Genomic DNA, 16,170 nt, shown 5'->3' on the forward strand with positions numbered 1-16,170 from the left:
AATAACCAATGTAACAATGGTCAGAACCAAACTGAAAACCCCAGAAAGCTTGACTGAAAATCAGTAGTACTAAACGCAATCCAACAAATGGCAGTAACAAAGTTCTGATTTCAACAGTAAAGAAAAGAACCCCACTTTCAGTTTTTAGCTCTCAAAGACTGATTTTTAGTTCTGAAAAATTAGCCTATCTCTCACTTTTAAGTTCTGAAAATTTCTGTTCTCTCAACTTCCAGTCTCAATCCTTTTTTTTCCAGTCCCCTTCTCTATATCAACTCCCCTTATTTATAGGCTAGAACTAAACATTATTTATTCAAAGCTTTTCACTTTCAGCCTGTATATTCCCTCTCATGTGCATCTATACACTTTTATCATTAATCTCATGCTTATTTTCTGATTTTCCACCCTTAAAGATACCAGACAGGGTGTATTCTGCACTACTAATTCCCTTTTCATTAAATAATTCATTAATTATACACTGAATATTAACTGGCAGGCTACTAACACTAATCATTTTAAATCTTTTAACACCCAAAAATACCCCTGAAAAATCCCCTATTATTATTGCCTTGCCCTCACTCTTAGCAATATGTATTTAAACCTCTCTGATTTACAACTACACCAAATCACTACACAGCTACAACCAATCCTTAAGTCAAATTCACACAAAATGATTCAAGCATCAAAACATACCAACGAAGTGATTCATGCTGTATTCGTCCAAACAAAGCAGTAATAAACTAACTATTCGACGAAGTTGTTCAAATCGAATGTAGCTTATAACGCACACTCAAACAAACAGAAGAAAAATCTTGACCAAATAAAAAGGTCTTGAAGAAGAAGGAGAACTAATGAACAAAACAAGATTACAAAATAACACTTTAAACAAAGAATCAATAATCCGAAAAATAGAATAATAAAAAAAAACAAGATTAGGAACAACATTTAAAACCAAAGCCATAACAGAAAATAAATAAAAATGAACTAAATAATCTTGAAAGAAAATCCTAAAACTTGAACGAACCCAAGTCGAGCTCGGAGTTGAACTATTGGAGGTTGAACGGACTGTTTTGTGGACGTTGAAAAAGGACGAAGCAGCAGCTGGACGTTTGGACTATGGCGGATTAGCATGGAGGGACGAGGGTGTCGTGGCGTCGAGGAGTAGCAGCGGCAACAAAACTCGGCAAGGCAGAATCGCAACAACCAACAGCTGCTCGCGAAATATGAAACAACGACGACAGCAGTAAGGTCGACAAGAGTGGGGCTGCTGACGGGCCTGTTTGGTGGTGGCGTTATTGGTTCACTTCCGGGGATGCGAGGGGTCGTTTGGGCAGTGGACGATGGGCAGCGATGGGTGGTGGAAGGGTTTGTTTGGTGGTGGTGTTTGGTGGTGTTGTATGGACGTGAGGGATTAGGGCCGGGGGATAGTGACGGACTGGTTTTGGAAGGGTGACGAGGGTTTAGGGTATGGTTGGTTTGGAGGAGAAGAACGTGACGCAGCAGCAGCAGTGTTCGTCGGATTTAATGGAGGATCGCCGGAAAATGGTTTGATGGAGCTAGGAGGAGGAGTGGTCGTGGGGTAGGGCTGCTAGGGTTTTTTGTTCTTCTTCTCTTGAGGAAGAAGACGATGAACAGTGCCCCCAAAAATTTTCAACTCCTCCAGTCCAACCCATTTGCCCGTGCATTTGTACCTTTTTGCAAAGAAAAATGGACCCCCATGCGTGGTGGGGTTCAAGACTTGCGTCCCCCACATGTGGTGGGGTTCCCCGTGTGTCGTGTTCTGTCCGTATTCCCCACGCGTGGTGGACTCGGATTATTATGGGCTAGGCCCGAAAATTAGGCCTAAAAACGGGTAGTTTGAACCCGAATATTATTCTTTTGCCCGGACCCGAGAAATAAGAACACGACGTTGCTCAACTAATTATGTAAGCAAAATAACTACCAAAAGACTAATATTTAAGACAAAACTATATCTTTTAAAATATTTTTTCAAGATTAAAATAGCTACAAAATATTAATAAAACTATTTTTGTAATTTTCGTTTTTATATAAAGATAAAATATAAAATAATATTTTTGTATTTTTTCAAAATTAAAATGACTACAAAACATTAATAGAACTATATATTTTTTTTTGTTGGTAATTTTCGAAATTATATAAAGTACAAAAGTAAGGTACAATTTTTGTATTTTTTCAAGTTTATGAGAAATACACAAACTAAAATTTATATATATATTTTTGTACTCTTCTTTTGCGGCGAAATAAGATAAAATAGTCAAAATAACTATATTAGACTCAATTCAAATATTAACGTCTTGTAGCCCTCTTTTCTTTTTTTATTTTTTTTTTATTTTTTTTTTATTTTTGATAAAACTAAAATTCTAAATTGAGCTACAAACTAAATTGACTCCAAAAATACTAATTAAACTCCTAACAAAAATTATCATACACAATTAAACACCAATTAAAACAAAATTGCATAATTTGACATTAAATGCTAACAATGCAAAAATATTCCCATTTTTGTGACTTTCATTTTTTTTGTAAAACAAACTTAATTAAATACTAAATGAAAATGTGATATATTTTATATTTTTATTAATTAAAACAAATAAACATGCACTCATAAAAATACAAATAATTATACAAAAATACCACAAAAATAACAAAAATTGCACACAAAGGAAAATTGTTTTATTTTGAATTTTTTGGGAGTAATTCTTTCATAGGGCAAAAATCACGTGCTTACAGTCATCAAGTCCATGAAGTCTTCGAGTTGAAGCTTTATAACTTTCCAATCTTAAGGTGGACATATGAGTCCCTTTGCACCTTAAGTTGGCCTCTTCATTGGTTTGTCCTTAAAAGGAACTATAACTTTCCAATCTTAAGGTGGACATATAAGTCCCTTTGCACCTTAAGTTGGCCTCTTCATGAGTTTGTCCTTAAAAGGAACTATAACTTTCCAATCTTAAGGCGGACATATGAGTCCCTTTGCACCTTAAGTTGGCCTCTCCGGTAGTCGGGTCATTTTGAGAGTAATATCTTCGATTGTCGGGCCACGTTGAGAGTAATCTCTCCTGTAGTCGGGCCATTTTGAGAGTAATCTCTCCGGTAGTCGGGCCATTTTGAGAGTAATCTCTCCGGTAGTCGAGCCACATTGAGAGTAATCTCTCTAGTAATCGGGCCATGAGAGTATTCTCTCCGATATTCGGGCCAAGATAAGTACTCATCCATTCACGGCTTAAAACACTCTTCTTCATGCATGGATCATCTCGTTAAATAAGAACACGTCCTTCTTGTTTGACCTACAAAAAGCCAAAAACGATAATGAAGGAAGAAAAGTATAAGGAAAAAAAATATTACCTTCGCGTTGATGCTTCCAAGTCCACAAAACTAGACTCAATGGAGCTTGCAAATACCACAAATTGATGTTTAGAGGGGAAGAACATACGTCTATATATAATACACATGGGAAGGCATCGGACAATAAATTTGACGATGTGGAATATTGCAATTGTATTTCATGTCGGATTCGGCTACTGCTTGTGTCTTCGAAGAAGGATTGATCTAAGAGGCGGCAGCAAGTGTTCCGTTTCCTATAAGAATATGAATTCTATTCATGTTATGATTTTGTTTAGGTAAAAAGGGATGTTCAAATTGTTATGACAAAAGATATCCTTGCCCGTATATACTTCAACGTGGGAACACAGTTTTATGGGTTTAAAAGGTGTATCAATTTTTAATTTGTACTCATAATTGGGCAAAGGAACATTTTATAGTCATGAAAATATGTCTTTTTTTTTAAATATTCTCCTAAAGGTTTCGTAACTCATTCCACAAGAACAATCAGATGTGCTTTGGAATTGGCCCACATATTTTAAAAGCATTCTTCAGCAAAGGAAAATATGTTATGCCAATTTGATTTGGAACAATGAATTTGAAATAATATCAAGCAGAAGTGCACGTTTTCTTTGGAAAATGTTCAAAAATTCCCAAACATATTTTAGATCCATATAAAGGATTTATAATTTTATATGTGTTCTATATGTATGCTATTATCTCGAGATACTTCAAGCCTAGTCTCGGACATTTGATGACCTCATACCGAGTTTAGAAGTAGGGTATTTGTAGACATGCAAAATTTATTGAATTTAAATTCAATAAAATATATGGATTATATATAAATATATTAGTCAAAGTAAATATTATGGGTTAATATAATTGGATTAATTACTTAAGTCTAATAAATATTGATTGGGCTAGCCCATTTAGTTGGACTACAAATGATGAACCCACTTTATTAAGCCCAAGATATCATCTTCTTAGAGGCCCAGTTTGGTGTCATATGACGTGGCATGCCAAGTCACACAGAAGAGCCAATAGGATCATGCCACATGTCAAAATGATCGGGCATGCCAAGCCACATTAAAAGGCCAATGAAATCGTGTCATGTGTGCAAGTGACATGTTCTGGCCAATCAAATACGGCCTTGTCACACTTCAATTTGATTGGCTGGAAAGAGTTTGTTCTTATCATAATTTTTTCCTCCCACAACTATAAATAGGGGTCTTCATAACCCAGAAAATACACGAAGTTATAACAAGAAGCAAAAGAGAGCTCGTGGATCAAACGCCGCAAATTTCTCTACAAGTTTCAGGCTTCAAGTTCAAGAAATCAAGTTCAAGTTCAAGAACGAAGAACAAATCAAGTATTCAAGCTCAAAAACGAAGAACAATTCAAGTATTCAGAATCAAGAACGAAGTCAAATCAAATACAAGGCGTTCAAGATCAAGGCTACTTGTTCGTGATAAAATTCGTGGCAACAATCAAAGTGTTCGCGACGGATAAATCAAATTCAAATTCAAGATCAAGCTAGAAGGCCATTGAATTTATACTAGAAAAGTAGAATCAGATGAATCATAGAGATTGTACACTCATATTATTTGAAATCAAATACTATGATTGTTGCGATATTTTTTGTCCTAATTTTATTTTATCGACGCAAATTTATTGTTTGCAGTGTCACTTGTCAGTGGACAGGATCGCATAAATACCATATACTTAAATTTTGCATTATTGTTTCAGGAGCTGTTTTAAAATTGGTCTTTCATATATGTCACTCTGAACATGTTTATCTCTTACTTTCCACATAAAATATTTAACTTTCTGAATTCTAATCCACGTAGGAGTAAACTAATTCATATGGTGGGAGTAAAGTTTGTGTACGCTCTACCCTCCCCAAATTTTATTTGTAGAATTTCAATGGGTGTGTTGTTGTTGTTGCATGTCGAGGATTGTGGGTCCCATGTATTTAAGTGTATCGTTAGTTAGTAGGTAGTTAGCTATAACTACTTAGTGGAGTAAGAATGTAGTTAGTGGTTAATCTCTATAAGTATTAGTATGTGTACTATAAATAGTGAGTTGTACATTTCCAATATTCAGAAAATGGAGTAATGGTTCTTCTTCTCCATTTCACTCTTCTCCCTATCTTTTCTGTTATTTCGCCATAATAGCTCTTCAACATGGTATTTGAGCTTGTTTAATCGAGTAATGGTTGCTCAACTATGATGGAATACTAACTCTCTGTCTCAATATTTTGAATTGTGCAACTGGTTGAACCAAATTTTCATCTAAATTTTACCTACTCAAAGCTAGGGTTTGAAATCTGCGTGTGATCTGCTCGATTGGATCGATATAGGTGGCGAGCAGTCTGTGCATGCCTATAGCTACATTTCTATTCTTCGATTCAAAATTCTCGAAGTTTTTCTCAATTCTCAACAACGTCAGTTCATGAAGATGATACCAATACTCAGTTCACAACTATGAATGCAGCTCAATCTGTTGATCAGGTTGATCATCATCATCCTCTGTACATACATCCATCTGATACGAAAGGTTCAGTTCTTATCTCTAATAAATTACAAGGATCTAAGAATTACTCGATATGAAGTAGATCATCGAAAATTTTATTGCATGGCAAAAATAAATTAGAATTTCTTCTAGGCACCTGCAAAAAGAGCAACTATGATGTCAACCTTCATGAACTATAGGATAGATGTAATGCTATAGTGCTTGCATGGATTATGAATATGGTGTCTCCAAATCTGCTTAGTACTGTAATCTATGCATCAGACGCCTACACTGTTTGGGAAGATCTTAGGGAGAGATTTGACAAAGTAAATGCCTCTAGGGAAGCTTACCTGCATAAGAAAATAGCCACACTAACACAAGGAGTATCCTCTGTATCTGTATATTTTTCTCGACTATGAGAACTTTGAGATGAATATGAAACATTAACTCCTCCTCCTACCTGTGGCGGCCCTGAGTCAAAGAAGCATGTTGAGCACTATCAGCTTCAAAAACTCTATCAGTTTCTCACTAGGCTTAATGACTCATATGAAAATGCTAAGAATCAGGTGTTAATGACTAGATCTCTACCTAATCTGAATCAAGCTTATGCTATATTATTAATGTTGAAAGTCAGAGGATCAATGGAAATGGTGTGTATGGTTCTAATGATGTCAGTGAAGCTGCTGCTACGATGAGTACTAGGCACTATAACAATAGTGTAGGTTTCAACAACAATGGAGGCCTTACAAATACTAGATATACTGAGGGCTATAAGACTAAAAGCTCCTTCAATAAGTCACCAGTTTATTGTGAGTACTACAGGTGCAAAGGACATACCAAGAAAAATTGCTTCAAACTACATGGATATCCAAGTGATTTCAAAAACAAGAAGATAGGAGGAAACTTCAATGCTCAGTCCAACAGTATAAGAAACTATGGCAGTCAATCTTCAGAAGCACAAAGCAACTCCTTGGGAAGATCTACTCTCAGTTCCCCAGCTCAGTTTTTCACTCTAGAACAATACCATCAAATACTGTAGATGTTGAACAAAGGCAAGGGTGCTGAATTTATAGCTAATTCAGCAACTACAGGCACATGAAGTAACATACATGTTTATATGTCTACCTTGGTGAATCATAAATGGATAATAGATACATGAGCTTCTAATCACATGGTGCATAGTCTAAACCTATTAGACTCTTATAAAAAATTATCAGAAACAAATAAAAATAAAGTATATCTTCCTACTGGTGAGGGTTACTATTACACATACTGGGATTTGTTCCCTTTTAAGAGATAAGAAGGTTCAGAACTTTATTACATATTCCAGAGTTCAAGTATAATCTACTCTCAATCTCTAAGATTACAAAAGAACTATGGTGTATGATGACATTCTTTCTTGATTTCTATGTCTTTCAGGATCTCTTCAGTGGGAAGGTCCTGAGGATTGGTAAAGAAGAATATCGCCTCTACATTCTCGAGGCTGAAGACAGGAAATTTTCTGAGCAACATTTACCACCAATTGTAAATACCATTGTTAGTAGTACAAATAAGTGTGCTAGTGAGAGTAACACACAATCATGCAATAAATTTGATATGTGGCATAAAAGGTTAGGACATGCTCCTCTAAAGGTGATACAAAAACTACATAGCTTACATGATTTGCACCTGACTGGTGATCATTGTACTGTGTGTCCCATTGCAAAACAATCAAGACTTCCTTTTCATTTTAGCTCTTCATGTTCTGCTTCTGCTTTTGTTCTTGTGCATGCAGATATTTGGGGTCCTTATAGGATTCCTACTCATGATAAAAAATGATACTTCTTGACCTTAGTTGATGATTACTCAAAGTATATTTGGATCTTTCTTCTAACCACTAAAGCTGATACTGTTGTAGCATTAAAAAACTTCCTATCAATGTCAAAAATCAGTTCAGAACTTCAGTTAAATGTCTTAGAGCAAATAATGGCACTGATTCATGAATGACCAAGTGACTTCCTTATTGTAAAGTCTTGGAATTCTTCATCAAAGTTCATGTGCGTACACACCTCAATATAATGGAGTTATTGAGAGAAGACACAGATCAATTCGAGATATGGCTACAACACTAAGATTTCAGGCTTATATACCTTTGAGTTTCTGGGGTGAGTATGTGTCCACTACAGTTTATCTACTGAACAGATTACCTACTGTCCTTTTCAGGAAAAGACTCCCTTTGAAGCATTATTTCAGAAAGTTACATCCATTCAACATCTTAGAGTATTTGGTAGCTTATGTTATGCCATTAAAGTGCAGAAGGTAGACAAGTTCAGTCCTAGAGCAGTCCCAGCTGTCCACATTGGGTACTCCTATTCTCAAAAGGGCTATGTTCTATATGATCTCCACACCAAAAGTTTCTTTCTGAGCAAAGATGTTGTGTTCAAGGAAGATATCTTTCCTCTTAAGAACATGAGGTCTGGTGTTTCCTATCTATTCCCTATTCTTGAATTCATAGATTCATCACCCACTTACAAGAGTGATCAATAGCCACCCTCTGACAACATTTCTCCTACTACTCAAACAACTTCTCCTACATCTATCAGTGATGATCACTCAGCATCTGTGCCTGGAGAGATTTCCACTGAATACTCAACATATCCTGCAGCACTTAGGAGGTCTTCCATACCCTCTAAACCTCATGTGTGGCTCACTAATTATGTGGTACAACCTAAGAAGTGTACTTGTCCATGTCCAGTCTCACAATATGTGTCATATGACCAACTTTCTCCTTCTTATCAAGCTTTTCTAGTTGCTTACTCTGCCATTGTTAAACTTTATTACTTCAATGAAGCTAGTGCTGATCCTAAGTGGGTAGAAGCTATGCAAGCTGGGATCTCAGCTTTAGAAGAAAACAACACATGGTCTATAGCAGACCTGCCTCCAGGAAAAGTTCCTATTGGGTGTAAATGAATTTTCAAACTCAAGTATAGATCCAATGGTGAGGTGGAGAGATATAAGGTCAGATTGGTAGCCAAAGACTACAACCAATAAGAAGGCCTAGACTACACAGAAATATTCTCACCAGTAGCCAAAATGGTTACTGTGAGAGCTGTAGTTGCCTTAGCTACTGCTTCCAATTGGTATGTTTTCCAGATGGATGTGCATACTGCATTATTGTAGGGAGATTTGGTATAGGAGGATTACATGCACATTCCAAATGGCTTTTCAAGCCAGGGGGAGTATCAGAAAGTGTACAAATTACACAAGTCCTTGTATGGGTTGAACCAAGCACCTAGATAATGAAATCTCAAACTGACAGAAGCACTCTTAGCTATGGAGTTTGTACAAAGCCATTATGATTACTCCCTCTTTACTAAGAAGATAGGGACATAACTGGTGATAGTGCTAGTATATGTAGATTACTTGTTGATCACATACATCAGTCTACACCTTATCAGACAAGTCAGAAAGGAACTACATGAAAGATTCAAGATAAAGGATTTGGGAGAATGGCAGTAGTTTCTTGGGATTCAATTCTCAAGATCTCAGAGGGGTATCTTGATGTGTCAAAGAAAGTATGCCTTAGAACTGGTTTCTGAACTTGGCCTAGCAGGTGGAAAACCAATATGTACACCTCTTGAGTTCAATCATAAGCTCACCTCTCTTGAGTTTGATCAGGAGGTAAATAATAATGCTTCTAAAGATATAATACTTGAAGATAAAGGTAGTTATCAAAGATTGATAGGTAGATTATTGTACTTAACCATGACAAGGCTAGACATAGCCTTTGTAGTACAGATGCTCCGTCAATATATGCATGCACCTAAAGCTTCTCACATGGATGCTGCACGAAAAGTAGTAAAGTACATTAAATCCACACCAAGACTTGGACTCTTTATGCCTACTGACAGCTGCAAACACCTTGTAGCTTATTATGATTCTGATTGGGGAGTATGTGTGGAGTCTAGAAGATCAGTCACTGGATATGTGGTAAAATTTGGTGGTGCACTAATCTTCTGGAAAAAAAATGAGGAGCAATGTCCAGGTGCTCAGTTGAGGCAGAGTTTCGAAGTATAGCAGCCACAGTTGCTAAAATTATATGGCTAGTTGGACTATTCAAAGAACTAGGAGTGGATATCAAACTACATGTGCCATTGCACTGTGACAGCAAAGCAGCTATTCAAATTACAGCACATCTAATCTTCCACGAGAGAACTAAACATATAGATATCGACTGTCATTTTGTAAGGGAGAAACGTGTGCAAGGACTAATTCAATCACAGCATGTTGGGACGCCAAAGCAAGTCACAGACTTATTAACAAATGCATTGTGCAAACCGCAGCATAACTACTTACTGAGCAAGCTGGGAATGAAGAATGTATTTTATCCCTCAGCTTGAAGGAGAGTGTTGAGGACTGTGGGTCCCATGAATTTAAGTGTATAGTTAGTTACAACTACTTAGTGGAATAAGGACGTAGTTAATGGTTAATCTCTATAAGTATTAGTACGTGTACTGTAAATAGTGATGTACATTTCCAATATTCAGAAAATGGAGTAATGGTTCTTCTTCTCCATTTCACTCTTCTCCCTATCTTTTCTGTTATTTCGACATAGCCAGAGCTCTTCAACGTTGCTTGAATAAACTAATCAAGATTTAAAGGATAACAATATTCAGCATTAGTTTACTAATGCCTACAGTTTGAGTAATTAGTATAGCCACTCAACCTTCTTAAAGGTTACTACTTGAAGAAAGGGTGGGCCAGCCGGGGGGGGGGGGGCAGTCATAATGTGAGGATGAAAAGTTGACATAGTTGCTATATGCCAGTGATCATTAATTCTTCCTTGTTTATTACTCTACTTAATCATTTCCTTTTTCCAAAAGATGAACCAAACACTATAAATATTTTGAAGTGTTGCTGTGATTCCTACGAAGGGGAGCTTGGAATCCGAGCAACAGTAAAGCTGTGTTTATGTGACCTATAGGTTATACGGGTTCGAATTATAGAAGCAATCACTAATACTTGTGTTAGGTAGGTTGTTTACTTCACACTTCTAGTGATCACGGCTCTTCCCTGACCCATGTGTAAATACAGAATATTTAATGCACCCAATTGTCCTTTTTTTGTTGCTATGATTCCTGCACACAAACGTTGACATTAATTCTTGTTTCTTCCACACACAAAAAAGATAAAAAAATAAATAAATAACACGCGACTTTGTAAGATCACGTTGACAAAGTCACATACTCAACATAATCAAATCTTAGCACATAACCAAATTAATCATACGATGAACGATGATTTGATAATACTAATCAACTTATACACTTTTTTCCAAGTTAACTAATTCAAATGTTGTCCAAATGTTAAATAAATCTTTCAAATAGAAGAAAAGATTCATCAAGATAGTTAACAAAACGGATAGATACATGCATTTGGCGCAGAATGAACGAGTATCCAAAAAACATTTGTGTTTAATAAGTCTTGGACAAAGACACAAGAATCAAATGAAATTGTCATTAAACTAACAAAACATCTAGATTTTTCTCTTCTGTATAAACCGCATAAAACGATTACTGATAGTTTATTGTAGTTAATTACTGATTAGACAGGTGATTACGACTCTATTGATTTGGTGTAACTCATGGAAGTAATCTACTATTATCTATTCTCATTTGAGCCTACACTAATTAATTAAACATTGAATTGCGAATTAAAAAATTGAAAACGGTAGGGACGGCACACAAATAAACATTAATCATGCCAGACGCACCCAGTTGTAACCTGCATTATATTGGTTTTATCTGATAAGTGAGTGGAAAACTAATAGCTAATTAACTTATCTGTTTTAAAAGGAACAATATGTCGGAGTACTACGGATAATGAGACAATGTAATACTCTCAATTTGAAATATAAAATTTACATATTTATAAATTTATAAACTATATAAAAATACAACGACAAGTAACAATCTTTTATAAGTATATCTTTTTATAAGTAAATTTCTTATAAAACGCATGACAAATCACAATTTTATAAAAAATATTTGACTTTCCAAATAATGATTGAAATATGTAAAATGAAACTAATGGAGTGCAGTATATTATATAACCATATAAGAAAGCAATAACCTATCACTGTTTATCCTCTGCTTATGAAATACAAATGTTATGGAAAAATGATATTGTATAGTCGCTGTAAAATTACTAGTCGAAAACATATATAAAAATTATATAAATTTTATATATTTTTTTGGCTACCAAATGTAAATAGTTTCCGGCATGTGCTAAAAATGATAATACCTTATCCACTCAGACACTCTATCATCTAGGCCCATCTACTTCATAAATATTGGGCTGCTTTTATCTTTGGGGTTGTTACACACATAGCCGACTTGTATATATATTGATTATATACAATTATATATATATTATATGTAAATAATACATATATTATATATTCGCTTGTTATTTTTAGTTTAAAACATTATGTACGTTGCTATTGGGATTAATTCTTCTTTATCATTCTGTAAAAATTGGGTGGGCAAGCCACCTTTTGAATCGACATTTAAAGTTCCATTACTTGAAATATAGTTAAAAATAGTCATTTTTTAATTCAAAAACTCGAATAAAAATACCCCCAGTCAAATTACTGAAAACCACTAGGACAACGTGTTAGAGTTTGAAACTTTTACAAGTAAAACTCCAGCACATTGTGTTGGAGTTTGAAAATTCTCTTTTAGGTGAAACACCAATATAGCATGATAATGTTTTGAAATTTTACATGTGATAGAGTTCTCAGATGTAGAAGCATGAACTTATGACTCTGATCTTGAGTTGGCAGTTATAAAACCATAAACTTTATAATTTTGTCCTTAAGTTCTCAGTTAAAGAACCCGAACTACGAATTCTGAAGCTATCCTTGAGCGATCAATTATAGAACCGCAAACTTCAGGACCCCATTCAACATAATTTGTTGTGTGGTTCATTATTTTAGAGATGTAGATACTCCCATGTAGCAATTTATTTTTGCAATTTGATCCATCTTTAATTTGCAGCAAATGGTACTCAAAGGAACCATATTAACATTCTTGGAGAACAAGCTCGTTACCATAACCCCAATAGTAGCAAGTGAATCAACCTACGAGGATTTGATTGGAACGATGAGATAAGAGTTCCAGGGACATTCATCATCAAGAATTTGCAACTTAACATGTTTTTTCTAATGTTACTCTCTTTTGAAGATGTTCTCAATCGTGGCAATGTTCTTTTTTTGGTAATCTATTGGTTTATTCTGTTAAACGATACAAATTTGGCCACATTTTTTTTGCTAATAAGGTAAAATTACATCATTTCTTATGTACATGTAAAAAGTGTTTACAAAGAAGAGTTTTAGAGTTGTCCTGATTTATGATGCTAACAAAGTTCTTCAAACTTCAAATTTTTTTCATGGAGTTTGAAATTCATAAATGTTCTCACTTTTGAAACTCCAGAAATTTTTCGAACTTCGTTGAAGTTTCACATCTAAAAGGTTTTGAAGAAACTTTTATGTATTTTAGCTAGGGGTAGAGTCATTCAAATATTGGGGCATCTCCGATTTGCTTATACCTTTATGCTTCCTCTGCCTAAACTTCATTTTTGACCTTTTCTTTGTCTTTTGTATTGAATAAAACAGAAAGAATTTGACAAGATATAAAGAAAGTGAAAATATATAATATTTGTAAATATATTAGTGGCTTCAAGGATTAAGCCCAATGGGCTTTTCCTCAAAAGAAATATGATAAACACAAGAAATTAAACTCGAAATAAATAGAGAAATTTTCACAAACCACTATTGTTTAGTGGTTATTAGCTAGCTGTAGCTATCATTTACTATATTACTTTTTATAGCTATATTTTTAGGTTTTTTAGAGTGTATTCGATGTATTTAAGCTACTGTATTCATGAATACAATAGCATTTCTCGGCATGAAACAGGGTTACAGCTAGACAGATTATTGTATTCGACTATATTCACGGCGTGAAACAAGGGATTACATCTAGACAGATTATTGTATTCGACTGTATTCACGATATGTATTTATGAATACAGTAACGTAAATAGCGCAATTCATGGTTTATTCAGTTGTTTTTAAACGGAAAGTGAACCATTAACATAATAAACTCCTAATATAACTCAACAATCTCAATTATAAATCTGAATACATAAATTATATTAATTAAAAAAAAACATATGAATACATTCAAGAAATATAGCGAGACAGTGAATACAATAAAATATATGGAATACAACGAGATACATTGAATTATAATTAAAAAAAAAGACAATGAATACAATGAAATACATAGAATACAATGAAATACATTGAAATACAATGAATTGGAATTTCTAAAAGCGACTGATGCCATTGGAGAAGATGGAGAGGGGAAGGTTCTGATGGAAGCTCCGGAAATGTCAATTGCTTTGGGGTTTTGAAGGGTTAGTTTTTTTTTGCCGTGTGTGTTTCTCCTGCTGTCCAATAGGGTTTTACTTGGGCGGCGTTAAAACAACGATGTTCACCTCATCCTAGGCTCGATTTCAAAGCGGCTGATCATAAGTTATGGGGTTAAATAGCGATAAACTTTTTGGTGCTTCTTCGACTTCTTCCATGGCGGATTTTGTTTCAATCTTCTGCTGTGTCACAAGTTATATATAAGAAAGGCTGGCGTTGAGAGAGAGGGGGGGGGGGAGAAAAATCTGAAAGAATAAGAGAGAAAAATAATATAAAGCGTATTTTATGGCTTAAGAGTAGGGGGTGATCATAAATAGATATTTGGCTATAAAAATCAAAAGATAGCTATGGAATATAATTTTTAAAAGGGTATATATTTAACATAAATAAGGTATCAACCTTTGCTACAAGAAGTAAAAATTGTTAAAATAGCACGGTCTAGCTAGTTTTCGGACTGGTCATTCAAAAATAGCCATCATTTGTCAAGTCATTGAAAAATAGCCACTATTTTGCTACAACAAAGACCGGTCCAGCATAATATACTGGAGTTCGGTGCACCTGTGTATGAACTTCTAGCATATTATGCTGGACCGATATACTTTGCTGGCTTCAGCATAATATACTGGAGACTGGAGCACCGGTGCTCCAAACTCCACTATATTATGCTGGACCAGTATATTATACTGGAACTCCGGTATATTAGACTGGAGTTCCAGTATAATATAGTGGAACTCCAATATATTATGCTGGAGTATTTTTCCGGATTTTGAACAGTGTTTTTGTTTAAATTTATCTTTACATGAAAAATGGCTAAATTTCGATTACTTTTGAAACTGTGGCTATTTCTGAATGACCACTTGTAAATCTGGCTATTTTTGAATTTCTCCCAAAAATTCCTTTGTAAATATCCCAAAACAGAAAGGGCCCGTCCAGATGCAATATTTGGGCCGAATCCCTTTCCAGCCCATTAATTGGAACACGCGAAATTGCGAATCAAATCCAAATAAGGGTTATATCGTTCCCCAAATCCAGGTTCATCTCAAATTTTTTTTCGGTCAAGTTCACACCCACTTCCTCAACCTCAAGCTGCGAATTTGCTCCTCCGCCATCTCTTTCTCCACCGAATTCGAGTTGCAAGGTACATATGAATTATGTTATGCTGCAGTTCTTTTTATCTATCTCCCGTTGCATAAAAAGAAGGTTTCGGTTTCCGATTTGTCATAGTTATTTGTGATTTATATATGTAATCTGCACTTTAATTTGTTTTCCATGTGATAATAGCTACAAATATATGATATTGCGAATCTGCCTTTGGATATCACTAGTCAATTTTCTGACTATATCTGTTATTAAATGAGACCGTAAAGTTGATTTTTCTCTTAATATAATCATTGATTGGTACGGTAAAATTATAAAGTATATCTTATCCAGTTATCCTTCACACCTTTAACAGAGTTCCTATAGAAGTATTGGTGGGTAGAGTTACTCGGCACTTGTGCTGATGGGAGGTAGCACGTACCGGTGGAATAGTTTTGCGCAAGCTAGCCAGGACACCACCCTTATAAAAAAAAATATTCTAATTCACTTTCTAATTTAAACCATCTGAATTCAAGCATTGGACATCAATTGATTAAAAAAAGAAAAGAAAAAGAAAAGCTGTAGTTTATTGGTGTAGTAACTAGGAGAAGTTTAATGTTACATGTAACTGGGAAAATATTTTAAGTTTTAGCTCTTTAAAACTTGAGATGGATTGAAGTTACGTCTAGACTTTACTTTGTGAATTGTGATATTTTCCAAGTTCGCCCAGTTCGAAAGTTTATTTTGGTTAGAACTGTATCTGTATTGTATTGACG

At 35.0% G+C, this 16,170-nt stretch overlaps 1 protein-coding gene across 1 annotated transcript; it reads left to right on the top strand.

Annotated features, from left to right (window-relative positions):
• Positions 1 to 9,387: 9,387 nt before the first annotated feature.
• LOC107815180 (putative mitochondrial protein AtMg00240) lies at positions 9,388 to 9,903 on the top strand. Its single transcript, XM_016640705.1, has one exon. It carries the CDS (start codon positions 9,388 to 9,390, stop codon positions 9,901 to 9,903), a length of 516 nt encoding a protein of 171 aa, XP_016496191.1.
• The last annotated feature ends 6,267 nt before the right edge of the window (positions 9,904 to 16,170 follow it).

The sequence above is a fragment of the Nicotiana tabacum genome, chromosome 5, assembly GCF_000715075.1.
Source record: "Nicotiana tabacum cultivar K326 chromosome 5, ASM71507v2, whole genome shotgun sequence".
Classification (NCBI taxonomy): domain Eukaryota; kingdom Viridiplantae; phylum Streptophyta; class Magnoliopsida; order Solanales; family Solanaceae; genus Nicotiana; species Nicotiana tabacum.